The sequence below is a fragment of the Rutilus rutilus genome, assembly GCF_951802725.1.
Source record: "Rutilus rutilus genome assembly, chromosome: 13".
NCBI classification, from domain to species: domain Eukaryota; kingdom Metazoa; phylum Chordata; class Actinopteri; order Cypriniformes; family Leuciscidae; genus Rutilus; species Rutilus rutilus.
This window is the reverse complement of record NC_140218.1, coordinates 21,148,476-21,176,109: the sequence shown is the minus strand read 5'-3', so window position 1 is coordinate 21,176,109 and position 27,634 is coordinate 21,148,476. Positions and strand designations below refer to the sequence as shown.

Here is a 27,634-nt window from a genome sequence, read left to right as displayed (position 1 = left end):
TATGATAAAATGTATATAAAAAAGTGTTTTTACCCCACAAATTTTTCATACGCTATTATTATTATTAACAATATCATTTTTATAAAAAATACTGCCTTTAAAGTAAAATCATATTAATAATAAACACGTTTTCACCACGTTTGTGATCTTCTTTGCTTTTTTACTGTTATAGAACTTTTTAATTACAGACATTCATTTACAGACATCCTAAGTGTATTAATTACTTAAGTGAGTGAATAATATAATCAGCCAGTAATATTCAGAGCATGTCCATGTCCAGACATGTCTGGCTTGACCTCTTAGGGGACACCAGCAGGCTCCATTCAGACTTAATGCTCTTTCATCATAGTGTTCAAACATTCAAATCAGTGCCATTTGCCCACTATAAGGTGCGAAAAACTACACGTTCCCCTTTGTCATTTAGTCTTTACTTAGTGAGGGGATCTCACGCAGAAGGTGTGAACTTCATTGCTCCGGTCCCCTGTTCTCATCTCCCTCCCTCCCTCCTCTTCTTTGCTCACACACACACACACACACACCTCACTTTATCTCCACCCACTGACACACTCCCTCTCTCATACATTCCCCTCTCGTCTGTCTGCTGCTTCAGTATCAGTCTCGTCTCTCTGGTGAACAGACACTCACTCACTCACTCCAGGGAGGCTGGATTACAAAAGGGATCACTGAATTATTAGTCTAGCAGACAGATACACCAACACTTCTTTCATCGGGGAGATACACACACTATCCAGGATCAACATGGGGAGTAGTATGTCATGCGTCCCTCAACACAACTTCAGGTTCTCCAGCAAGAGTTTCATACGCAGGAACAGGTAAGAACCATGAGAAACTATCTTAAAACTATGATGTTTTGGAAGTTTGAAGGCATGTCATGCAAACTAGAGGGAAGTCATGTAAATGTTCTGTTTAATGTGATTTCATGAGTTTGATATTGAATTGATATGCCAGGAGTTGCTGGAGTCTGTTCAAAAACTGCAAACAAAAATAATATGTAAAAATGTCTTTACAACAAGAAACGTCCACTTGAAGAGCAAAAAACAAATATTAATGTGCACCATTTGTTTTCAGAGAATATATTTGGAATTATTCATCTTACCCCAATGGCAAACTTTTCAACTTAACTAAATTTTATATGAATATAATAATGACTTCTTTTGTCATTTTACTTCTTAAATAAAATGTTTAGTAATATTTGAGACAAAAACACTGTAATATAGACCTACTGTAGCTCATCAGATGAACACGGATTGGCAGTTTGAATTTAGCGGTGTAATGATGCTGTCTGCAAACCTCATTAGATCAGTGTCAGGATCTCGCTTCACACTGACTGATACACTCATCTGCTAATAGAATTCACTAGTGTAATGAAGTTAGATCTATTTCTGTTTCCAGAGTAGCCTTCGGGGCAGGGAAGAGTTCTCAGGTTTCGTGGGTTTTTCAGAGAATTGGGTTTATCCTGCACAGAAAGTAATACTATTGTGCTTGCACTGCTAGTGACAGCGATCCGAACAATTTACTGCTGTCAAATTTGGACAACTTTTCTGACTATCATACACTCAAAAAAATATTTAACCCCAAAATTTAAAACTTATGTATTTCAATTACATGTCAATTTTCCATCCAATTTAATCACATAAATCCAACGTAAAAGTTACAATTTTATTTAAGCTTCAACATCATGTTCAGTTGACGTGAATGAATTAAATAATTGTTATGTGAAATGATGAACTGTGAGTTAAGATTGTGTATTAAATACACTTTACTCATTTTAAATAAATTGTTGTTACTTGCTTTATATAACTATCTTACATTTCCTTAATTCTACTGAAAAACGGTCAAAAACATGTTCAGTTTTCAAAGATTTATTGTGTGCAATTGCTCCCTATGTCAAAAGAAACATCCAGTCTGACAAAAGAAACAATAAAATCCAAGCAAGACATAATACAGCACTTTACAAATTAATGCAACAGTTTTATGTATCCTTCCAAACTGTACTTTCTATGGTTATTAGTATTACTCATGTTACACTTTTTAGTTTTAAACCAAGTAACAGGGATCCAAATTTCAATATCAGACATTCTTTTTTAACATTTTCAAGGTAAACATTTTGATATCACTGCATAGTACAGTAATTAGTTTGTGCTTTCTTCTGATCAGGATTTAAAAACACTAAATATTTGTAGAACAAATAAACAATCAGGACACTTGGATAAAAAATAATAATAAATGTAAACATGAATGTAATTGGTACCCATCTTCCTAAAACATTCTTTTACATTTAACATGTTTCACATTTCAACATTTAGGCAAGAATTAAGTGTCCTACTCACTGCCTGATCAAGCTATCCGTGGAGTATGCTGCATAGCTAAAGAAGATCTCCACCAAGAATGTCCAATCTTAAAGAAGAACTCCGGTCAATTTTAAAATTGAGCTGATTTTTTTGTACATTTGGAGTGCTGTCAGTACAGAGAACAACGACAAAAATCGGTGTTGCCTACACCATGTTATCCTCTTTTTAAAATTTGCACCCTGTTGACTTCAATGGGGCAAGTCTTAAACCTGCTTTTAGCCTCTTAACATCCTTGATGTGTCATTACAAGTGCACAGGTCATGTGAGTGATTCCTTCGGAGTGAACGCGGGTCAATCTGACTGCAGTAGATGTGAAAGATATGAATAAAAATGATGTTTATTCAACCAGCGCTCATACCTGTGTTTACATCCTGTTTTCGGTCTAAGTCCATAGTAATCGATTGACGAGTTTACGCGCGTGATCATAGGTACTAAACCAATGCGCGTGAACTCGACAATCAATTACTGTGGACTTCGACCGAAAACAGGATGTAAATACAGGTATGTGCGCTGGCTGAATAAACATCATTTTTATTCATATCTTTCACATCTACTGCAGTCAGATTGACCCGCGTTCACTCCGAAGGAATCACTCACATGACCTGTGCACTTGTAATGACACATCAAGGATGTTAAGAGGCTAAAAGCAGGTTTAAGACTTGCCCCATTGAAGTCAACAGGGTGCAAATTTTAAAAAGAGGAAAACATGGTGTAGGCAACACCGATTTTTGTCGTTGTTCTCTGTACTGACAGCACTCCAAATGTACAAAAAAATTAGCTCAATGTTAAAATTGACCGGAGTTCTTCTTTAAGTTTTGGTGCTGGATTAAGTATCATTCCACTGTTGCTGAACTCTGTGTAAGCTCTCTGAAGCTGAATTTCAGCAGAACACAGGAACAAAAAAACCTGAAGCCAAGAACTGTTCTTGACTATAACAGTCTCGGCTCTGCTGCAAACCAAGTCATCAGATAAGTTCCTGGACTGAGTCAATAGCACAAATGGTGCATTAGGTGCAGTTTCTTGCATGCTGGAGTTAGTGTCAGTCCGTCGAAAAATTCCTTTCAGGGCATCCCTGTCTTAAAAGGTTACGTTTTTAAAGTTCTTAATCTCCCTTGAGTTGTTGGAAACATCTAGGCAAGAAGTGAATGTCATCAGTACCTTTTGAAAGAATTCAAACGTGAATTTGAGACTCTGAGGGTAGCTTAAGCTGAGAGCGTAGATCAGTCCGAACAGCATTACCAATCCAAAGGAAACACTCTTTTAGTTCTGTAGTCGCTGCAGACCCTATATCACTACTCCAACATCCTCTGGCTTGTCCTCAGCACCAGCACCTTCTTTACGGATCACAAAAAGCCCCAGAGTGGTCTCAGAAATTCCTCTCTCAGCTTCTTCAGGATTGCAGTCCTAAGCCAAAACAAAAGACAAACAATCAAATAATAATTAACACCTTGTTTAGTTTCACTGAAATATTGGTAACATACAGGCTGGCAATAGGATTAGGTCATTACAAAAAGTACATATACAAACCTCAATTTCTTTGACGAGTGTTGTAATGTCCTCATTGAAGTACACACAGACTTTTTATGACACAGTCTCGTTTGATGTGCATGTCATCACACTGAAAATTATGACAATATAAAAAACACTTATTATAGTATATTTTTTTATATATATGTATAAGTTGACTTGAAACGCACCTTGTCTGTAATTGCCATAATGCATGATATCTTCTGTCCAAAAGCACCACCTTTGCTGCTGCAAAGCTTGTGTAGATTAACAGTGTATCTGTCCAGCTGCGCCAAGAACTTTGACAGAAGTGGCACAGTTTATGAATTCTGTAAAAAAAAAAAAAAAAAAAAAAAGGGGGGAACAAAAGATGGCCATGAAATATAGGCCTACTGTGGAGGAATTCATTGTATTTTACAATTTATTGCTTTGTAAATATCAATAACACTTACTTCATTTACTGTGAACAGTGCAGACCACCTGGTAGGTAAATCAGACACCAATTGTCCTAAAAGTGCAAGGACAATTACTGTATACACAACGATGCCTGAAACTCAGCCCAAAATATCCATGTTTAAGCTTAGAATGTTTCAATAACTCATACCTACTGGATAATTCACACTTTGCATTGCCACATTCCCAAAACTCACATCTGAAAAAGAGAGAGAAAACAACAGACATCACACCTTTGTAAAGAAATTAAATAGGTCAAGTTTAATTTTATTACAAAGCAAAAAAATACACATAGGCCTACCATAATTGAGTGATTGTGCCAAACCGGAGCCCGAAACGTTGGAATATTGTCACATCGATGAGAACTCTAAAATAGCAAAGACAAATGGTTTTATTTGTTTGTAATGAAATTACAACTCAGCATGAAAAAAAGGAAAGCATGATCATCATATAAACCTTTGCATAAAGATAACTTTCATAAACGGTAACGTTAGATTAAGTATGTTTGTGCAACGTTTTGGCATAACTTATTCAAATGATTTTTCAAGCAAATTAAAATGTAGGCTTAACTCACGTCGAGTTTTCAAGTTGTTATTAAAAATGACGCACATACATACACGTTAGTCAGTCGACCGTAGACCGTAGGCTTTATGATCAAAGTTACAAATATTTTTAAGATATTTGTTTTAATGAGAAATCCTATACAATTGTATAAACCTATAACGTACATTAGGCCTACGTTCGATTGACTGTGTTAGTGCAATGTTTTGGCATAATACAAAGTAAAATGCAAGTCAAAAATCATACGAGTAATCTGCCTAAATGCAAAAATGCACATAAGTTAGTCAGTCGACAATAAATCTTTAAAAAGATCAATTAACATTACTCTTTAACGTTATAGGTTAACTGGGAAGGCCGAAAAAGTTCATTCGTCTGCAGTCACGGCGAAACTAAGTTTAATTAATTAAATCAGATCGATTACATTTATAAAAAAAATAATAGATGAAGTCGAAATCATTTAAAATATAGAAAATATCTTACCTTGTCGAATATTTCACATAATCGCTGACGCTGAGTCTTGTATCGCACCTCCAACGACTGTTGCCGCCTGAGCGCCTGCGCCTTCAGAGTGTGTGTTTTTTTTTTTTTTTTTTTTTTTTTTTTTTTTTTTTACTCTAGTGCGCATGCGCCACATCTGCATTTGCCCCTTATGGCAACAAATCAAGTATAGTTTATGTAATTTGATCAGTTTTGACTTGAATCCATTACATTCATGTTGTGTAAGAGTAATTCACAACAATAATGGTTATTTTATACATTTTTAAATACATTTCATTTAAATTGTTTGCTTAAATTCAATTAGTGGCAAGAATCATTTTTTTGAGTGTACAGTAAAATAAGCAGAGGGTCTACTTAAATCAGAGTGTTTGTCTGTTGTGTCTGGTTTGCATGTGCTCTGAATGTATATTGGTGGGTTCAGTTAAGGTTCAGAGTCCTGGATCATAAAAAAAGCCTTTGTATTACTGCAAACATATCAGATCAGAGTTCAGTGTAGCGGGACGCGGCCCCTTTTAAACCCAGGACCCCTATCAGATTTAAAATAAGTCCAATGAATGATGCTATTTTTAATGAAAACAATAGGTGAAAAGGTAATGCCTCTTACACAGTTACAAAGTTGTCCCTGTCAAACTTTCATCACTTTTACGAGCATGTTCTATGATACAAACTGCCTACAACCTGCATTCTTCAATGGAATGAATTCTCCGGATGCCAAACACGTCCATCACTGAGCCCCGGTAAATCACCGATACTTCCCATTATTGTCTGGATGAATGAGCCCAGTGTTGTTATGCTAATTGCATTCAAAGCAGAGACAGATTGACAAAGAGAGAAAAGAAAAACACGGGAGTCTCTGAGGACGTCTCTCACCGAGGATGACTTCCTCGCTGACACTGACTTCCTTAGCTTATCGTTGGGCAGGAAGAAGTTCATTATACAGATCTGACACTAATGATTATAAATGGGGGTCATGGGTAACAAAAGGCATTTCATGAGCGGGGCATTGTGGCTTGTAACATAAGCTTTATTGTTTTTTCTCTTTAAATGGTGCAGACAGAGATGTTAAACTGATATGTTGACTAGTGCAAGCGAAGGAAGAATGGACGTGTAATGGTGATGTAATCTTTTGTGTGGGACACTGAGCACTGAATCTTTACAGAGAGCTTGACTCAGATTTGGTGTGATTAACTGATCATCCTGAGTCAAGATAACCCCTACGTGGGGTCACGTCCATCTTTTCTTATCCCACAACCCCATACATGTCTAACTAGGGTCTCTTGTTTTCTGAGCAGCAGCCGTTTGTTCCGGAAAAAGTATCCACAGGAGGGACAGGAGAAGTCCAACAGCATCATCAACATTCTCTGCACCGTCACCCCAAGAAAGGTGAGGAACTTCCCTGCTTTCCTAACATTCCCATTCATTTATGAAAACGTTATTTCCAAAAGTAATTTGAACATTTGAAATGTCAATTCATGTTTTTAGAAAGTTTTTCTTTGGTCATCCTAGAGTTTTAAAAATGACCAGAAAACAAGTTTATGTTCAAAACACTTTTCTGGCATTTCGATTCAGTTACACTGTAAAAAAATATCGTGATTTTAACGATAATCTACAGTGAAAAACTGTTTATTGGTTAAGAGAAAGTTTCCTTACTATATACGGTAAACAACTGTGATAGATCTAACGGTACATTTAATGTAATTTTACTGTAAAATACCGTTAAATTTACAGTTTTTGGAAGTGAAGTCATTGTATAATTTACATTGAAAAAACGTAAATTGACATTCCCACAATTCCCTGCATGACACTTCACATTTGATGTATTTTTGTTGAAATAACTATGTTTCTTCATAGTTTTCTTAGTTTTTTTCTAATCAGTTATGACATTAGGGTTTTATGTTACATTTAATGTTGTTAAATTAATGTTTATTGCATTTTTAAAATTTCATGTGTGTTACCATGATGGTGTTTAGTGAGTGTGTTAATGACACTGTGCAGCTTCTAAATATTAGTATTATCTTTCTTATGAAAGTGCTGCTTGTGATGAGCTTTAATTCATCATGTGATTTTAATCTCCACTGTGATTGTCAGTGTATTACTATGGTACAAAACAGATATAAATACTTCAATAGGTCAGTCAATAAACATTATATCAGATAATTAAATACGGTTTATTACTGTAAATTTAAGTAAAGTCTGTAAAATCTAAAATGTTGCTACTGTATTTTTTACAGTAAATTTCTGGCAACCACAGCTGCCGGTATTTTACCGTAAATGTAACAGATTTTTTTTTTACAGTGTATGAAAATGTTATTTCTAAAAGGTGTGAACATTTAAACTGCTATATATGCATATCTGATATCATTGAGAACAAGAACTAACTTTCATCACTGTGTCGACATAGGAAATGTCACACAAAGATCTCCAGACGATTGAGAACATCAAATGGGACCCTCCGTTCCCCTACGACCCAGCTAGTGGATGGAAGAAAAGCAGCATTAATGTGAAGAACTATGGCAGAATGATCCACAGCTCCAAAGTCCGCTTCCGCTTCCTGCACTGCCAGGTAAGACACACCGACTCGCATCCAAAACATATCCAAACAAACCACGCAAAAACACTGTTGCCAAGAATAATCATTCAATAAACCACTCAAAACAGACTTTCATAAGATGATTAAGGTGGTCTGAGCACACATGACATGTGTCTTACTCACTCTCTATGATCTAACACACAACAAACAGGTGGAATATACAAGATGTCACAAAGTGGTTGTATGAAGCGCTGTGGGAATGACGTACATGCGTTTGCTGATTAATTGATGCAAGTCGGTTTGAAGAGTTTAGGCCATGTCGGAACACGCAGGGATGTGAGGTGTTGTGAAATGGCGCAGTGTTGCAGAGATTACCTAGGGCAGAGCGTACTGATCAAACCACTGATATATTACACATTGGCTCTGAAGCGTGGGAATCGCTTTGGTTTGATAACATGTAGTCATACTGGGAAAAGAAATGAGTGTGAAGATGAAGGAAAGAAAAATAACCTAACACAGGATGAGGTCAAAGGAGAACATACTGTACAGTGGTGATATTACAGTTGAAAGGAAATGTTACCTAACAGTATTTGTGATAATGGCATATTCTGTAACGTGGTAAAGTACAGGCCTACATCTGATGAAAGGAAATGAGCTGTCCGTGATAAATCAATGTCAGTGGCTTTACACTAGTCTAGAGCAAACAAACACCTCTCAGAAAGTTTTCACAAAGACACTTGATTTACACAGGAGTATTTATAACAGGGATTGTGAATATGATTGCTACACTTAACTTAGCTCATATTAATGCTGTCTCTGGGTGAACTGCTGCATCTTGTTTTGAGTTTGCTTTCAACATGACCTTTGAAAATCTTGCTATTCAGACTAATCATTTATTCCACCAATGTTGTTGAATTCAAGCCTTTAAAGCAGCATTACCCAGAATGATCCCTCTGATAGTGTTGATCCTGAGCCGATGGAATGTGTCTGCTCTTTCAGGATGTGCATGACTGCTACCTGGACCTGTTCCAAACCCATCTCCATTTTGTCTCCAACAACACAACTGGACTCACATACCAGGTAAAAGATGCACCTATTCATGATATTACAATGCATACCGTAGTTCTGAAATGAAAAGCAGGTCCATATATGGCCATGCTTGTGTCATTGCCTTAGACACCAACCATCGTTTGAGTCATATGGTAACGAAGACGGAAATGACAGGATTTATGGGCTTTATGGTGATGTAAAACGTGTCACCTCTCCATGCAAGAAATGCCACACTAAGATGTATAATTGTCTCGTCTATTGTCACCTGCATTAATCGGGTTTTATTATGTCTGTATTCATTAACCTGAGTCACTGGGTGCAGGCAGCCTGGTAATAAATGTTTATTATCAATGAAAAAACATTGTGCAATACTGAATGTGTCAGTGACAGACTTTTAAAATATTATTAATTCATATATAACAACATAATAACATTTTTTTTTTTAATCTTAAAACTGTTTATTCATTCCCAGGTTTAATTTATTAGATATTATAAGATCTTTTCAATAGAAAAATAAATAAATGTATTTATTATTTATGAATTATTTTGTCGTTTAAATAATAAATAAATACATCTAAAAATCATTTTGAATCCCAGTTTTTAAATGTAGATTTTTTTAATGGCTCTGTATATAAAAATATTCATTTAAATCACTATAAAGGCAGACTACTAACATTTTTCCAATGTATTTTTGTTATCCAGGGAACACTTCCTCTCAAAGAGCTCACAATTTGCAAGGTGCAGAACAGGAACAGCTTTGGGGATCTGCAGGAATTTGCATTCCAGATAAACGGTGAGTGTTCTTGATAATCCAGGGTTGAACAAACAGGAAAAAGTAGACAAGAAACACAAGATAAAACAACAGGGAGAGACAGTTACATACAGATTTTTTTTTTTTTTTTTTTTTACCCGGTTTGTTATTTGAGGATGGAATTTGTGACTCTCAACTAACCGGAAAACAAAAGCCACACTATGTAGGCCCAAAACCACTTCCCATGTTCGGACATTCCAGAGGTTCAAAAGCACTAAGACTAACTGAACCCTCCTACATTTGCCACTAGTCAGAAGAGAGATAAATTGTCCTTCAAGGCCCCCCTTGTTATACGACAGGTGCGCCTGAACTCGCTCAGCTGCGGAGCCACGAAGGCCCTTTCCCTCTTCACCTCTCTGGCACAGTTAAAGTACTCAACATTCCAGAGCGCTGGACCTGAACACACAAGTTTGCTTATAAAATGTTTATGAGAATTTACCACATAGGAAAACACTGACTTTATTGCTTTGTCACCCTGAGCAAAACGATTTATCTTACGCTTAATGTTCTCGGAAGATGAGTCAATGTGGCCGTGATTGAATGAAAAAGAATTAAAGCTTAACCGTTATGTGCTGTAAAGTCCTATTCTCCAAATTACTGAATTAATCTCCTTATTTGCCACAACATCATATCAGATGGGACTCGCTGTTTTAGAAAAGACTGTTTTAGGAAAGATGATGTCTTAGATTGCTGGGAGTGAGATTTGGGAATCTATCAGGCACGTCACAGAATTTTCAGACCTGACTAAACGTCTATGTATTCAGAAAAAAAAAGAAATAAAAATGTCTTGCACATGAACACATGCCTTTACTAAAAAGACAACACACTTTACTGGAAATGACTGTACAGGGCAGGTCAGAGTTGCTGATATCTGTGCTGATAAAGGCTGGAATGCAGGTCTGATAAAATGGAGATTCCAGGTTTGATGCTTTCTTTCAGAATAGCTGAAGGGACAACTGGTTTACTGCAAATGCATGGCATGTTGTAATGACAAGAGCTCTTGAAACAGATTGTTTGCTCTCAGGGTCAGAAGTGTCAACATTGACATTTTGACATGAAACAGAGCAACGGTATCCAGACAAATGCATCTATACTTAAAAACAAGAGATTTACCAAAATATTCAGCAACCTGTTGCCGGCTCTTAAAGAGATCCAGATGGTCATCTGACCTAACCTCTAACCCTTGTCTTTGACCTTTGTAGGGGTCAGCCTGAACCCTATCATCGTGTACTGCTCGACGGAGGAGGAGATGAACAATTGGTTTGGGCTTTTGAAAGAACAAATCGAGGCTAATGGCGGCAATGCAATCGAACCGGAGATATACACAAGAGTTAAGGTATGGCATCAGAATTACGTGCATTTGCTGGATGCCAAATGAAAGCATATTTCTGTAACGAACATGTAAAAAAGGTGTTAATTCAGGTCAGAGTGACTAATGCTGGTCATTATCCTCTGGGATTTTATCAAGGAGTGGTTTCTTTTGTGGTCACCTTGACTGGATTTGAAAAAGACTTGTTGTCTTTTCTGTTCTGACACATGCTATTGCGGCAAGTGAAGTCACTGAGCAAAACATCTGCATCCCATAATTAGCAGAGCAATGGATTTCTCTGAAATTCCCGATACTGATGACACTCTATCTCTCTATTCATGCTTGTTGTTTCTTTTGAACATTGATTTAAAGCCAATATTGCCCCCAAAGGTACAGTGCTCAGAAGAGACCACAGTGGGAAAGGAGGAGTTGAGGAACTCCATCAGTAAAGAGCCCATCTATGAGTGGGAGGGCTCGCAACGAGAGAGTCTAGGACCCATCACTTACGCCACGAAAGTCAAGCTGCAACACATGCCATGTCAGGTAAGAGCTCTCCAGGATTGATTATTTATACAACCTAAAAAAGATGAAAATAAAACATTTATGAATATATCTGCATGAATATAATGGCATAAAAACAATAACATAATAATAACAACAACATCAATACACACACATATATATATAGATGTTCACTCTGAAAGGCCTTTGAATGAATTGTTTGATCTTAGCATGAGGAGGGTCTAAATTCACTTCCATGTTTTCTTGAGAGGAGCAAAGCAAGCTCAGTTTACAACTCAGGGCATGGCCACTTTCACACCGCTCTCATTAGTCAACGTCTGCCTCAGCATACAAACACACGGGCACGCTAATTCATACTATGGGACTGTAGGCCTAGTGTGTGTGTAACCAAATATCCGGTGTACGTGTGGTGTGGCCAAATATCTAAACCTTTTTTCCGGACAGTGAGGGAGGGTGAGCAACTGATAGTCCATCTTAAGTGTACTGTGAGAGCGGAGAGGTTTTGCTTGTGAAAAGGGTGTGTAAACCAGTTGCTTGCCTCACGCACTTCACTTGACTCACCCAACAGCTGTCTTTGAACACACCCCGAGGAGCCGAGCTAAAACACACACACACTCACTCGCAAGACCTATAGGCCTACAGTACTTTACACACTGCTGTGCAACGTGATAGTCATTTTTTTTTATTTTACAACAGTTAGTTTGTTTAACTACGCAAAAAACAGCACAGGATTTTCACTGTGTCAATCCGACTGTTGTCCCTGTTTGCGAGTTACCGTGGGTCAGTGTTGCCAGATTGGGACGGTGATTTCCAGCCCAAAAGCTTACCAAAACCCCTCTACTCCAAGAACAAAACAAAAATTCTGTCAAATTAATGTGATATAATTGTATTGCCATGACATTCAAGGTTGATAAGAACCATTTGTATCTCCTTAAAAAAAGAACATGATCAAATAAAATAATTAAATAAATTTCCCAGGAAAACGCATCAAAACAGGGCAATAATTAAGGAGAATTAGCAAATATTACTAAAATGTCCAGGTGGACACTGTCAATACGGCAATCAAGAACTTAACCGATGACTTTAATGTTCACATTGCAGAACATAACGCAGAATTTAGCAGTCAATCCACGTTTTTAGAGTTGCTCACTATCTCACTCTTTACTATAGACGCAACTTTATCGATTTTCGATCATTATCGACATTATCGATCACTTAATACAGCTACAAGTTATCGCCATAGACAGTATCGCTTCTGCCTGCTGATCGCTGATTGGCTAAAAGTGTGTGCTCGTCGGCGACGTCAACACCAACGTGTGTGTTTAGTAATGTCATGATGACTGATTGTATGGACTACATCTACATGCACACTTTAGTTTTGTTTTTGAACCAATTAGACTTTAAAATGTAGATGTTTGAAAACAGTAGAACTAACCCCAAACCAGCCCAAATTTTGTCCACCCGCCCAAACCCCTTTTTACCCGCACAATAAAATTCAAAACTGCCCAATTTGCCCACCCAATCTGGCAACACTGACTGTGGTTCGGAGCGCGCATTTAAAACTGTACAAGTCACGCGATGATTTCAGCAAACGCGCTTCGTTATGTCCAGAATCGTCAACGGCTGTCAGTTTCAAAGTTGGTTTCCAAACTGTGGATGTTACATTGGCAATATAAAAAAAAGTTATTTGGAAGCAAAAAAATGAAAGTTTGGCCTGATTTCTCGTTGCATTAACAGTTTTGGCCAAGTTGTCGCCTCTAAACAGTGAATCGTTTTGCGAAGCAAATGGTTAAATTGATTCGCAGTTTCGAAAAAGCTTCGTTTTTACATTGAATCATTCACCCAATCGATTCGTTCAAACACACTGATTCACTTAGGAATGAATGAATCAAGTTCATTGGTGAGTCAATGAATTATTATTTCAACCGATTCGTTTAAAAACACTGATTCATTTAGGAATGATAGAAACACAAGTAGCCTACAGTGTGTTCCAGAGACGCACAGAGGGCTTTGGAAATATTTTTGTTGGTGGAAAACAAATAGCAGTATTTGCAATAATGTGTCTAAAATAAGTTACTCAACCAATATTAGCTTCTTGTCTGTAAAAGCAATAATACATGTGATTACATTTCTCTGTTCGGCTCACAGGAGCAGTATGACCGTGTGCTGGTGTTGTACCCCAACTATCTCATAATTCTGTCGGAAGAGAGTGATGGCCTCTTTTACAAGGTAACTCGATAATTTCATTTGCACAAATGAATACAGCAGCAACTCTGCATAAATAATTTAGTGAATTTAGTGATGCACTCTGGAAATAATCTTACATTTATTTGCAATTGCAGGGCAAACTTCCTCTCAACATGATCACAGTTACAACTCCCTGCCAGGACATCAAACCTAACACGTTAATGATTGAGGGTGAGTTATAACTCAAGTCTTTAATTGCCGGATGTTATTGTACTTGGCACAGATCTGATATGTGCCATAAAGATGAGTGTAAACTTTGCGCCCTGTTTCTGCACAGAATCTGATGCATATCTGACTCTAACTCTTGTGGGTTTCGTTGTTAGGGAAGTTGATAAACCCCATCATCGTGTCCTGTCTGGACAAGAGAGAGTTCCATGACTGGATCCAGTTTTTCAAAAGTGCTGACGTCCCCATCCTCAGCCCTCCTCCCCCTGTGTATGACATCATTTACACTCCAACACAGAAACAGGTGAGCGATTGCTTCCATCTTGGACATGGTGTTGAATATCTTAGATATTGCTGTGTAAATGCTGTGAGATATTAACTTTCTCTGTTATTCTCAGGCTCTGGAGTTTGACAGGTGGAGCGGCAGCAGCCACGGCGTTACTGACCCATTAAGGCAGTCTCAGGACAAACGCAGATCCCATGAGCTCCAGCTGCCTAGTGCTGATGACAACCCCATGTCCCCCGGTTATGCTGAGCCTCTCTGCGTAAGTGTCTATCCAAACATCCAAACCCTAACAGCCCAAACCCATTAACATCAAGTTGTAAACATGATATTTGTCCAGCTTCAATATGTTATAGGGAAGTCTTCCTAGGTGAACTGCTCTTAGAATTTTACACAGTTTGATTTCATGTCTGGTGTGAAATTTGGGTTAGGCTGGCGGTTATCTACAGATCTAAAATATGGGGCATTATTCATCAGAATGACTTGCATGTTTATTTTGGAGGAGCAGCACATGTGGTTGTGTGCAGTGTTTCAGCTGATCTGTTAATAAGTAACTTGTGTGCAATCAATTTACATAGTATCCATTCAAAAAGTATCTATATTACATTCTTAATTCTATTAGTATGTTCATGTTTGAGATTTAATCCTACATAGCCACAATATTCCATGGTGTTATGACATTTTATCTCTAATTAATTTAAGTCAACATGAACTGCCATTCACAACACATTTTCCTTCTGTAATGCAACATATTTGTGATCGAAACACACTTGGATATTCAAGACAAAATGTAGGACAAAGACTGGATTTTATCCACTAGAATTGATTGGATAGTGGTGTATCAGAACAGAGGCAGACTATATGCAAATTTGATAATCACCATTTGGTTAATGGTTAACGATATCCAAAAGCTTACATGGCCTCAGTTACATCAACAGAAAAGGAAAATCGTTTTAGATAAAGACCAAGTCACAGTATTTAATTTTTAATAAATATTATGATGCTAAACCACTTTTCCCCCCCTTAAATAACATGAATCACTCAAAACAAGACCAAACACTTGAAACACAGGCTACTTTGAAAAGAATAACCTGAAATGTTTTCTGTGGGCAGTGCCATGTTCATATTATTTATGAATGGGTTTTTATTTACATATTTTCAGTATTAATTTTTAATTTACTTTTTAGTCATTTAATTGTGTGCCTTTGTCATTTTTATAATTTTTTCGTATACATTTCTTATATTTACTTTATTTCTTATATTTATTTTAAATGTAAATTGATTTCAGCTTTAGTTTTACTTATTTTACTGCTACTTAAACTTCAGTATAATTTATCATTTGTTTTTCGGAATCATAAAGTTAGTTGTAATCTGGTAAATGAATGTGAGTACAGTCCAGTTAATCAGTTTGCGTGTTGTGTGTGTCGGTACAGTTCATTTCCAGCAGGCCGACCTCATCAGACACTCAGTACTCAGCTCACCTGGGCAGCAGGAGCAGCAGCTTCTCCTCTCGTGTCAGACCCGTCCCCGACCACCACCCCGTTTCTCTCCACTACTCCTCCCCGCCACACTCATCCTATCTCGCCTCTGAAGGACCCATGTCACCGGTTTACAACATGCCCTACAGTTCTGTGCACCACAACGGCCCTGTTCAACGAATCGAGAAGGCACCACTAGTCAAGGTAACAGAATATTCCTCAGCTGGTGCCCAGCTTAATGTTTAGTTCTATTTTTTGTTCTTCAAAAATCTGTGATATTTGCATATCAAATTACTATTTTTATTATTTGCTTACAATTCCAGAAAAGGAATGCATACAAACATGCGTAACTTTTTCATCTGTCTTTGTTCAGTCAAACAGCTGGAGCACGCCACAGACAAACGTCAAACACCAGCTCTTTGTTCCTCATCGCCACTCGGACTTGGTCTCCCACCGCAAGCCTCTCTCGCCCCTTTATGACGACCCCAGCACCCCCAGCATGTACCCTCTGGAGGAGAGCTCTGCACAAGCGTCGGTAAGTGGGTCAGGTTATCAGATCCGCTCTCTCACTTGACACCGCTGCCTTCGGTGACCAAACACCCAGAGTCGTTGATTTGACGAGCTAAAGCCATGGAAAGTCCCCATAGCCTACATTACTAATTGATCCATTCAGATGCATAATGGAAAAGGCTGCTGAGTGAACAAGACAAAGTGTTTCAAGACAATATTTCTACATAGAATACAGGTTTACACTTGTCGGGGTTTCTTTCAACACAGGTTTAGGTCTAAATCCTTTAATCAGCTGACTACATCAGGTTTAATTCACTATGCTATCTTCTAAATCTCATAAAGTGCATGTTTTTCTGCTATACAGCACTCTTCTCGGGGCTCTGTTGAGCAGTCGTACCCTCCTCTCCTCCCTTCCTCCTTCCGGTTGTGCACCCCTCCTCTTGGGCGGAAAAACAGACATGGCCAGGCCCTGGAGCCTGAGGTGGTCAGCAGCCAGAGGTCGGATGAGCTGCGAGCCCAGGCCGTTTCCAGAATGAAGATGCTGCCCGCTCCGAACCGACAGCCACAACACAACCACATCTCTCAGGTAATGGGACAGTAGTAGTTTTCCTTTCAAGACTTTCATTCTTTTTATGAGAATGCGCTTTTTTTTTTGTTATGTCACTGTACACTATCTAATGTACACTACCATTGGAGTTGGTCAGATGGTTGGATTCATTTGATCAAAAACACAAAATCACTTTATGCTGATTTGGTTCCCAAGAAACATTTCTAATTATTATCAATGTTGAATACAGTTGTGCTGCCTAATATTTGTGTGGAAACTGTGAAAAATTCTTCAGGATTCTTTGATAATTATGGTAGAAAGTTAAAAAGAACAGCATTTATTTTAAATAGAAATCTTTTGTAACATTATAAATGTCTTTAGTGTCACTTTCTGTCAATTTTGTGTCCTTGCTGAATAAAAGTATTAATTTCTTTCCCCAAAAAATCTAACTGACCTCAAAAAAATGTAGAAATATTTTTGTAAAAGTATGTATCCTCAAAATGGTATGAAAATAATCTCCTATTCTTTGTTTTTTTACAGAGAGGTTTCTCAGGTCACACTGTCATGGAAGCGCAGCAGATATCTTACTGTTACTCACCAGGTAAGATTTTTTGGCATGCAAAACTTAGGAGGCAGTTACAGTACCACAATAGTGCACTGATAGACATCTTTCACGGACGTATATACGGAACTTGATATGCAAGATATGCACAGCAATTTGCATAACCAGTTTTGTGACAACAAGTTTTGTTTAGCGTGTGAAATGTTGACCTAGATCAGTATTTTTTATAGGCTGGTTAAAATGAATTTTGTTTAATCGCTTCATGAGATCACACCATATACACTCTCACTTGTCAGGATTAAACACACCATAGGGAGGAAATAATCCATGGTGACACGTGCATACAGTATACCAGACTCTCACGGTACAGTTAATAGGATGATTTTAGAATGACCTTTTCCAGCGCACACACACACACACACACACACACACACACACACACACACACACACACACCGTTTGATGGGGTGTGGTGGTCCAGGCAGGACATGGCAGTGGAAACAAGAGTGCAGATGAAGGGGCGTGTGTGTGTGTGTGTGTGTGTAATATGGTTCAGGGTATTTTAAATGACAGCACTGCAGGTGGCACATGAAGGAAAGACCAGCGAAAGGACAGAATTACCACCGAGAGTGATTTAAAGCTCACAAGTGGGAGATCCTTCAAGACATCTCAGAGCCTCTCTGTGAAAAGAACACAACAAACGACACGTTAGATCTTAAATTAGGGCATGAAGTATTTAGATGGCTCAGTTTACTGACTTCTAAACCTTGGCATGTGGATTTTGATTTAAATACTTTCTTTCTTTTTTTTTTTTCTTTTTTTTTATTACATACTGCAAAAAGATCTCTTCTATTCTCGCAAACTCGCATGATATGAGATCACACAGCAATAGCAAACTACAATGATCCAATCAATTCCCGATTAACAAAATCTGTCCCGACCTACATTTTGTCTTTGTTCAAGAAGCCATTTCACTTGGATATACATCACAATAGGGAAGAAAAGACTATCGCAACTTTCACGCCTGCTTTGAAGTTGTGATATACACTAAAAATTAAAAAATTAAAAAAATTCATGGAAAAATCATTGATATTTCTATAGTGAATATGAATGGCTGCTTTTAGGTATGCTGATGCGCTGTTCTAAATTTATTTATTGGCTTGAAATTGCGGATTGTAATCTATTATTCAAAATTGTGGTAACATTTAGTAGAAAATATTTTAAGATTAGGAATTCATATTTTTTGTCTTCTCACAGATGACTCTTACCTTCAGCCAGTGGAGCCAGATGACCAGGAAATGGACTATGATAACATATGGGAGTTTGACCAGGATAATAGGATGATTCAGGCCCTGCCTGGAACTTCACCACACCGGACACTGGCTTACTTTGGAGCTCAAGGCCTGGGCGCTATGACAACACAGCAGAGATGGTCATAAAAGAGAACAATGGGCTTATGCCCGTCCAGACTTGCACACATAGCAGACTAATCAAAGCCACACATGCACAATGGGCATGTCTTTACCAGGGGCCGGCATGCCCGAGTATCAGGATATTCACAGTTTGTTTATTCAATGGCTCGATGACATACTTTTGCACATGTAATATCCTTTAATTCTGTGGAGATGGTTTCACACTGCTGTATGCAATCGGTACGAACAAGCGTGATGCGTTTATGTATATATGAATATAAGAAAAAAAATACGAATTTTTTTTTTCAAAGGTAGCATTTGTGAGTTTTTGCATTTAGTTGTAGTTTGTATCCTTTGTGAGTCCTACAAACTACAGGAAATTGTTGGTATATGGATATTTTTAAATACCAAATGTAAATATATTCCTTTTTCTATTTAAGTAAATTTAAGTTTTTATTATTATTGATTATTATTATTATATTTATACTTCTTTTTTATGGCTTTCTACTATCTGTTCATAAGATCTATTTGTTGTGTTTACAGACAAATAAACAGTGATAAAAACAGCTGCGCCACTGCTTTAGCTGTCCACTTTAAATATGAATGTGTGGTTTATTTTTTTACTTTTTTGAGTGATTTAAATTGTAGGCTATTTTTTAAATAAAACAAGTTCTCGGAACTCCTTTACTCTGTCATGTTGTGTAGTACATTTAATTTAGTATGGCTAAACAGTGACATGTTTAAATAACGTCATTTTACAGTGTGTTGGAAATTATGAATTTGAAATATGAATGTCATATAGCATGGCCTATATTGTGACCTCAAAGACTATGGGAAAGGACTTTGGTGACCTTTACCTCAGGGTTCTGGTGCCATCTGCTGGTAACATCTAGAAGTACAACCTAAATGTCTCAATCTTGCAAATTTTCTTAACTTTCTCCAAAACTATTTGAACACATCTCAGTTTCTACTGCACAAAAACTGTAATGCATGTTAATTCCCCTCAGTTATACAAATTTAATATTTATCAGGTTTTCTGGCACAATCATAGTACAATTGTTTATTCATCCCCCTCTTGTGGCCAAAATAAGTATTACTATTAACATATAAGTGTACGGACAATGCTTTCAAATAAACATCATATTTATTTTAGGCACAACAGACAGAAAAATACATTTCCTACATCGCATTTAAAATGGGGAGCACCATATGAATGACAAACAAAATCAAATCAAATCAAATCAAATCAAATCAAACTTTTCAGATCTGAAGTGACGTCCTCACATGAGCATATTATTTATTGTTTATATGGTCTAGAAATACACCAAAATAATTTGGCACAGCAAAAATTCCAGTATCTCAGTCAGTAGTATCAAACTATATTAACTGATTGTTCATAGACATTCGCTCTTCCATTGAAAACTCTCCACTGGTACACTTAATTAGACACACGTCCATCTTCATCATAACACATCCATAAGCATCTCAATATCAAATATTAATCAATATATACCACTGCTCACATCACAACAGCATTCACTGCAAACAGTGAATCCACAATATCTCTGAAAAAAGGGCTTTGGTCATTTCATTAACAATCAACGTTCCTTTTTTTATTTTTTATTTTTATAATGGATACTGATATGTTCATACAAGATACATATTATAAACACTACTGGCGCTGGTCTGAAGTCACAGTCATCTGTGTTAGCTTATCAACTGAGTTCATCAGCAATAAAGGCACACGAGAGTATTGATCATAATAATATATACTGAGAATGATGGAAAATGCCCTGCATGCACGTTTGACATTCATCAACGCCCTTTTGGATTACATGGAAAAAGGGTGATGTGACTGAAATCAGATCTGGAGGCCATCAGCTATGGAGTTATGCTGGCTCTAACTGACGCAAAGGAGTTTTTCCAGAGACCTCCTCCCTCTTGTGTCTACGCAGGTATCGTATGGCAGAGAGTGCACTGACATTCGCAAGAAGAGCTGAACAATTAAAAAAAGCAGATATGCGTCATTATGGATTATTATGAATCACATTCCTTAATTCTTTTTTATTTTGTTGTAATGCAGAGCTTTGTACCAAGGCAAGAGGCTTAATTTTTCCTCTGTAAAAGCATAACATTCGAAGTAAAAAACTGTCAAAACACGCATGAACGACCAAAGTAATGGCTCACTTGAAACACTCACAAAACCATAGCAAAGATTATGAGAGTTAAAGCAATTTATGTCAAAGTAGTAAGTATATTCATGAAACAAATATAAATACCAGCTTTCCAGGTGTCTGCTCCCGAGCCTGTCGATTTCAGCACCCACGAGGCAAAAGCAATACAAACCAAGCACAGGTCTGCCTGTTTAAGAGGCAAGAATGGGGCATCCAACCCTAGAAAAGAGGCATTCAAATTCAGAACAACAGGGCAGCAACACTTAAAAAATCAACCAAAATAAATAAATAAATAATTACATCTACAATTTTATTCAATAACAAACTGGCTTTTATTATAAAAGGGTTTCTATAAATTAGTTTCATTATGAGTAAAACTAATTCACTGTGAGTTATACACTATTGTATAAAAGTTTGGTAAGTGTGGTAAGAATTTTTTAACGTCTCTTTATTTGATCACATAAATGCAGTATAACAGTTATATTGTTAAATAAATATGATTAAAACTTTAAATAACAATATTTTATATACATAGCTGAGTTTTGGGGAAATTTTGTGAAGATTTTTTTTCAGATTCCCATTGGATTTATTCGAAATAGAAATCCTGTAACAATGTAAAAGTCCTACTTTTGATCAATTTATTGTATCCTTACTAAGTATCCTTTTGTGTATATATATATATATATATATATATATATCAGTAGGCAGGCAGATAGTGAATTGACATTGAACAATAATCAATATCACAAGTCATTATATAAGTGGCCTGGTGTTCCTGGAGTTTTCTCTATTTTTACTTGCACTTCATAGTGAAACATGTTCATAAATTCTGGCACACTGCAGATTTGAGAAGCTGCCCAGCATGAGTGTAGACTGATTCGCACGTACAACCATTCCTAAGGCTCGGGCAAGGCTCGACATGTGACTCGATACTCTCAGTCAGCAGATATTGACTTAAAAGGGATGAGAGTTGACTAACATATGACTAACAGAAATTATTTCCAGAAAATTTCCTATGTAGGCTCTCATATTAGTTAAAGGGAACAAATAAACCCTTTGAGAAAGTACTAGTGTTCAGTTTCAGTGTGTGTAGAATAACGTGTGATAGAAGTTCTTACTTGGATCAGCAACTACTGTCTGCATCTCCTTACACTTCTTCTGTCGCTCAGCCAGCTGCTGGAAGATGCAGTTCTCCAGGTTGAGGAGCAAGGAATCTGGGAAAGGGCTCCCATCAGGGCCCAAAGCATTAATTGGTTGAATGATTCCTTTGGGAAATGTCTTTACAGGGACGAGTTCCCCAGAACATGTCTTCTCTTCAGGGATGGTAAAACCTGTGCGTCGAACTCTTCTAAATGAAAGAGGGTTCGTCCAGAGGAAGTCGCCCTGATCTTCAGAATAGAAGTGCTCATACATGTCAACAGGATCATGGTTGGGAGACTTATGGCCATACTGTGCCACTACTTTGATAACCGTGTTCTCATTCTCATCATCTTCGTCCGAATTCCCAGGGGAATCTGGGAAGAAATAGTCATATGCTTCTGGAAACTGAAGGTTTCTGTTAGCCGAGCGGGAGCAGGAGAAAATGGGAACCATTTTATCTCCACCTGACTCTTCTACAATTGGACAAACAAAGCTTCCAGCATCAAACTCTGAGAAGAAATGGTCATACGTCTCAGGAACAGAAGTGCCTGTTACATCAAGGTACGAAGCAGCTATGTTGTCTGCACGAGACGCACAACGCTCAGGTTCATCCTCACCAAAGAGATAATGCATTATTTCAGAAAACGTGATACCACTGGTTTCTACTTCCTCTTCATCATCAGACAAGCTCTTTGAGCCTGAAGTGTTCACATGGTAAAAAGGATCTATAAAATCATCTACCTCTGAATGGATCGAATGCATAGAGGCATTTCTCAGTATTTGCCTGATTGGTTGAGCATCTAGAGCTTGCAGGTTCTGCACGCTAATGTTCTTACACAAACTCCTGAAACACTGTTGAGCATTAGCCGTGTAGAGATGTTCAGGAAGAGTGGTTTCCGAACTTATGAACACCATTTCTTCACCCACAACCACTGGATCTGGATCATTCTCCCACATCACACCACAAGAGCTAGGTAACTCACACGACTCGTCCTCTTGCTTGGAAGAAAATGTGGTTTGAAGCTGTGCAAGGTCTTCGTCTAGATCAGATATGTAAGACATGTCTCCACTTAAGCGGTCCGGCTTAGAGTCGTCAGGTAGTGTAAAGTAACCAGAGTCTCCAGCATCTGTAGTGTCCGCAATGCTACCATCCTCCGGCTGGGTTAAAATACTGGTGTGCTGGGTGTTACCAATTTGCCGTATACGCAATATGTCATTGATGGTTAACTTCTCCATTTCATTCCAGAAGGATGAGATTGCATACACAGAGCATGGAAGATGATCTGCAGCATCAAGAGAAACACTCTCCAGATCTTTGGCTCCACTTTTCGACTCAGCTGAGGAAGTGTACTTCATTTCAGCAAGTGTGTTAGGAGGCAACTCTGAAACATCTTGTGTAGGACCACTTATGTGTTCACTAGATCTGGTAGACTTGCCACAAAATAGTTGTTCGCCACTGGCTGAAACAGCAACCTCATTAGCACTGATGTCTCTCTTATTGTCTGATTCATCTGAATTATCTGGCATTATGGCTGAGGCATTCACATTTAATGCCTTACTAGTCTTAGTTCTGCTTTGAATCTGACTTTCATCTGTTCTATGATCAATATTATCAGACATATGTCTCTCAGTCTTTGCATCTGTCTCACTTACAGGTATATTCATGTTTATTTCAATGGTTTGAGAGGCCGAATGGCTTTGATATTCTGAAATGTTAACTTGAATACATGCTTTCTGTTTTTGAGGAGCATCCTGTGAACAAGTAAATGTTTCTGGACCATTTCCATCCGAACAAGATTCTACTCCATCTATGTTCTCAGTTAAAGACAACAAGCTTTCTTTGTCTGAAATTTCTACCATATTTCTTTTGCTTGACATAGTTTGTTCATTTTTAAATACTGAACAGTCAGTATCATTTCCTAAACAGGATAAATCTTTGTCCTCAGTCAATTTAAAAGAGACTATGGAGGAAGGAGGCTTTGTTGAATCAGCAGCAATGGAAATGTTAGAAGATAATAAGGATTTCATCTGACATCCTGCACCAGAATTATCACTTAGAGGTGCTGATAAGGTCTCTCTAATACCGGTCCAGCTCTCTAAGTGTACAGAAGGATCAAATTTAAGCATATTTAATCCACCTTCTTGTAAATTCAGAACTTTATTTATCTGGGGTAATGGAGGAATCTCTGCTTTCAATTGCCCATTGTTTCCAGGAGACACGTCATGGATGCTTTTGGAAATCGTATTAAAGCTTGTGTGTACAACTTCAGGCTTTGAAGGTACGGTGACTAAATTACTGATAAAAGATACTGGCAAGGTTTTTGAAGACTTCAAATCAGCTGAAGCCTCCAAGTCAAACATGTCTCTGGGCTTTAAAAGATCAGTATTTTGTGATGTTTTAATTCTTTGAAGTGATATGTCCTCTGTCTTCCAGACATTTGCAGGAAGGCTATTCATCTCTTCTCTCTGAATGAATCTCTCTTCCTCTGATTCACTTTGATGGATGTGGATCTGAGCCTCATATCCTGGTTCTACTGGCTCGACACTCATTCTCTTCTTCTTTCTCCTCTTTCTCCTGAGATAGGAAGGTGACACTGGGATCTGACCGATTGCACAATCTTTTGAGTCAGAACTGTTTCTGGTATCCAGCTGAGCAATATTTTGTCTTGCTGGGATTTGTTCTATCATATCTTTCCTATTTACCATTACCATTTTCTCTTTGTTAGGTGGCTTTGTTTCAGGTTTCAGCTCTAAGTCTTTGCTAAGATCACCACATCTTTCCTGTTGCTCCTGTTTCATTCTTACAGTAATTAGGGGAGTTGACAATGACTTCCCTCCAATGAGTAGCTCAGTGTTAGACTTTGATGCATATTCTTGTGCAAAAGCGGGTGAAGCTATATCACCCCAGGTATTAACCACACCCTGCTTAGTGATTTCACCTATAAGACTGGCCTCATTTCTGCCAGATGGACCACTATCTAAAGACAGAAAATCCTGCTTATCAATCAAACCCTCCAGATGGCCTGTCTCCTCACTTCCCCAATTAGCAACATGGCTTTGTTCCAAGGGCTGTTCATTTTCTGTGACACTTTTTAACTGCTCAAAGAACAGATTGACAGTCTGAAGGTGCAAGTCTTCCTCACTGCCAGAGAGAACCTGCTCTGGACTACGTATTCCGTACTTGCTGAGGTAATTATACACAGGCGAGCCCTCACAGACTGGCGGGCCATCAATCTGAAGGTTTGGATCAGGCTCTGTGTCCACAACCGGGGTCCTGTTTAGAAAGTGGCAGCCCATCTCATCAATGTCACTCATTCCAGAGTCCTCTCGACTGGCAAGCACCGGAGAGAGCACGTCACAGTCCTCGCACTCCTGAAAAAAACAGTCCCAGTCTCGGTCGGAGATGTGCACGCTGTATTCAAAGTCATCCATCGTGAATGAATGATACACAGACAGTTCTGAATCTACAATTTAAATGAATTAATCAGTCAGTGACATGAACAAATAGTCTGGCAAAGCAATTGCACAAAAATAGGGACATATTTGAAAATGCAAAAAGTGGGAATGCATCATGGGAATGGCACAACCAGTATCAACCGAAAGGTAATTAATCTAAACATCTATGCTGTTCTTTTTATAAACTAGGGGCATATGCTCCAACCACAAATTGTGATACACAATCTTTTAAATCAATTTTCCAGAAACAAGTTGCACTTGTCAAAAACACAATACAAACTTCAATTGCATGCCATATAATTGCCATTATTTGAAGCTTTAAATGTACATATTTTTTTGTATTAAATAAAAACAAAACAAATATACTGTCATATTCACATAAATAATGCGAATATGAATCCCACTTTCAATAAATAGCGTACATTCAAAATGGTACACCAAGGTACGAGGTAAAACACCTATTTTTTTGTATTATGATTATATCGTTAAGATTACCATTTTTTATATGAATATAATCTAGTAATATATATTAGTTGCATAAATGCCTTAAAGGTGCATTAAAATAATCTGAATAGGTTCTACATATCTACAAATCTACATATCATTATAGTATAAAGGAAATTCAATCTGTTATATGTGACCCTGGATCACAAAACCAGTCGTAAGTCGCACAGGTATATTTGTGGCAATAGCTAATAATACATTGTATGGGTCAAAATTATTGATTTTTCTTTTATACCAAAAATCATTAGGATATTAAGTAAAGATCATGATCCATTAAGATATTTTGTAAATTTCCAACCAGAAATATATAAAACATTTATTTTTGAGTGAATGCAGCATCGCGAACATAAATGGACAAATTTAAAGGCAATTTTCTCAATGTTTAGATTTTTTTGCACCTTCAAATAGTTGTATTTCTGCCAAATATCCTAACAAACCATATGTCAATGGAAAGCTTATTTATTCAGCTTTCAGGTGATGTATAATTCTCAATTTTGAGACCCATGTGACTGGTTTTGTCGTCCAGGGTCACATATGGCCTCAGATGATATCAGAATCAGTAACATTGTATTGGAAAATACAATTTCAAACAAAGGATAATTTTTGAAACTATATGTGGTAAGTGAATGTTAATTCATTACGCACAATCAAGCACAACTCTTTTGAAAAAAAAAAAATGCGTTTCAATATTTCTTTATTCTATTATTGTTAAAAATGCATGGGGAACCAAGTATGCAGAGTCCACTGCATTCCTTCACATTGAGATTTTTCTTTGGTGTGCACACTATTATCAAACTAATACTAAACTCAAAGCAGAAATGTGTACAGTACCTGTTCAATGGAGTGAAAGTGCAGAAGTCCCAGAGCAGTTAGCCTTTCACACCACTTTAGTAGTTTGAGGCATAGTGAATGCCCTTTGAGTGTCCTTCCATGTAAGACGGTACACCACAGGCCCTATGATTTCTTATAAATAGAACAGTGTTACACATCACGTAATACACGCAGTACTCTCTCTCTCTCTCTCTCTCTCTCTCTCTCTCTCTCTCAGTACCCCCCCCCTGGGTAAAAAAAACTGTACAGTAAAAAACTGACTGTTTGGTCAATAACTTATTAAAGTCCAGACTTTAAAGCTCTTGATTCCGACTTGTACTTGCCCTTATGTACTATGTACCATAGTTATTGTAATCGTTTAACAGTAGCTTCTGCTACAATAAATCTATAATTACAGGTAAGACCATTCATGACTCATTACCATTCATAGGCCATGTTTACTTTTGTTTTCATTGACCTATAGCATTTGTTATGAAAAATAGCAACCAACACATTTAGAAACTATAGATAGGCTACAACATGCCACAGTTGTAATATAAATCTATAGTGAAAAAATATATTTTCTTAACATATTATCAATTAAAAAGATAGTCAAAAATTTTCACAATGAAATACATTAAAATATGAAAAATTCTAGTATGGGTGGTCATATAATTTAAAAGGTTTCTAATTTATGTTGATGCAAAAATTATGTTTTCTCCTCTTTTCATCAG

The 27,634-nt window shown here is 37.5% G+C and overlaps 2 protein-coding genes and 1 long non-coding RNA gene across 4 annotated transcripts; 1 reads left to right on the top strand and 2 right to left on the bottom strand.

The window, feature by feature from the left end:
• Positions 1 to 625: 625 nt before the first annotated feature.
• On the top strand, positions 626 to 19,511 carry plekhn1 (pleckstrin homology domain containing, family N member 1). The gene is made up of 16 exons (XM_084427357.1): positions 626 to 833; positions 6,683 to 6,773; positions 7,792 to 7,953; positions 8,920 to 9,000; positions 9,673 to 9,763; positions 10,984 to 11,117; positions 11,481 to 11,633; positions 13,761 to 13,841; positions 13,955 to 14,030; positions 14,183 to 14,328; positions 14,423 to 14,569; positions 15,741 to 15,989; positions 16,159 to 16,320; positions 16,660 to 16,881; positions 17,383 to 17,443; positions 18,662 to 19,511. The coding sequence occupies exons 1-16, from the start codon at positions 760 to 762 to the stop codon at positions 18,841 to 18,843; spliced, it is 2,112 nt and encodes a 703-aa protein (XP_084283483.1). The 5' UTR covers positions 626 to 759; the 3' UTR covers positions 18,844 to 19,511.
• Positions 3,442 to 4,764, bottom strand: LOC311301938. Of its 2 annotated transcripts, none has more exons than XR_014629525.1 (6): positions 4,633 to 4,764; positions 4,483 to 4,530; positions 4,331 to 4,386; positions 4,070 to 4,207; positions 3,900 to 3,990; positions 3,442 to 3,776 (listed from the first exon to the last, which is right to left on the bottom strand). It is a non-coding gene; the product is annotated as an uncharacterized lncRNA (long non-coding RNA). The 2 variants fall into 2 exon arrangements; XR_014629526.1 differs by having other exon boundaries at positions 4,487 to 4,530.
• Positions 19,512 to 19,815: 304 nt separating the features above from the next.
• Positions 19,816 to 27,032, bottom strand: perm1a (PPARGC1 and ESRR induced regulator, muscle 1a). The gene is made up of 4 exons (XM_084428791.1): positions 26,922 to 27,032; positions 22,109 to 25,594; positions 21,096 to 21,209; positions 19,816 to 20,812 (listed from the first exon to the last, which is right to left on the bottom strand). The coding sequence occupies exons 2-4, from the start codon at positions 25,560 to 25,562 to the stop codon at positions 20,706 to 20,708; spliced, it is 3,675 nt and encodes a 1,224-aa protein (XP_084284917.1). The 5' UTR covers positions 25,563 to 25,594; positions 26,922 to 27,032; the 3' UTR covers positions 19,816 to 20,705.
• Between the last annotated feature and the right edge of the window lie 602 nt (positions 27,033 to 27,634).

Coding starts and splice junctions, on each gene's coding strand:
- perm1a (XM_084428791.1), bottom strand. CDS start 25,562: ATGGATGACTTTGAATACAGCGTGCACATCTCCGACCGAGACTGGGAC. Junction 21,210..22,108: donor GACAGTAGTTGCTGATCCAA/GTAAGAACTTCT, acceptor CCTCTTTTCTAG/GGTTGGATGCCCCATTCTTG. Junction 20,813..21,095: donor AGCAGACACCTGGAAAGCTG/GTATTTATATTT, acceptor TTAATTGTTCAG/CTCTTCTTGCGAATGTCAGT.
- plekhn1 (XM_084427357.1), top strand. CDS start 760: ATGGGGAGTAGTATGTCATGCGTCCCTCAACACAACTTCAGGTTCTCC. Junction 6,774..7,791: donor GCACCGTCACCCCAAGAAAG/GTGAGGAACTTC, acceptor GTGTCGACATAG/GAAATGTCACACAAAGATCT. Junction 9,764..10,983: donor ATTTGCATTCCAGATAAACG/GTGAGTGTTCTT, acceptor TGACCTTTGTAG/GGGTCAGCCTGAACCCTATC.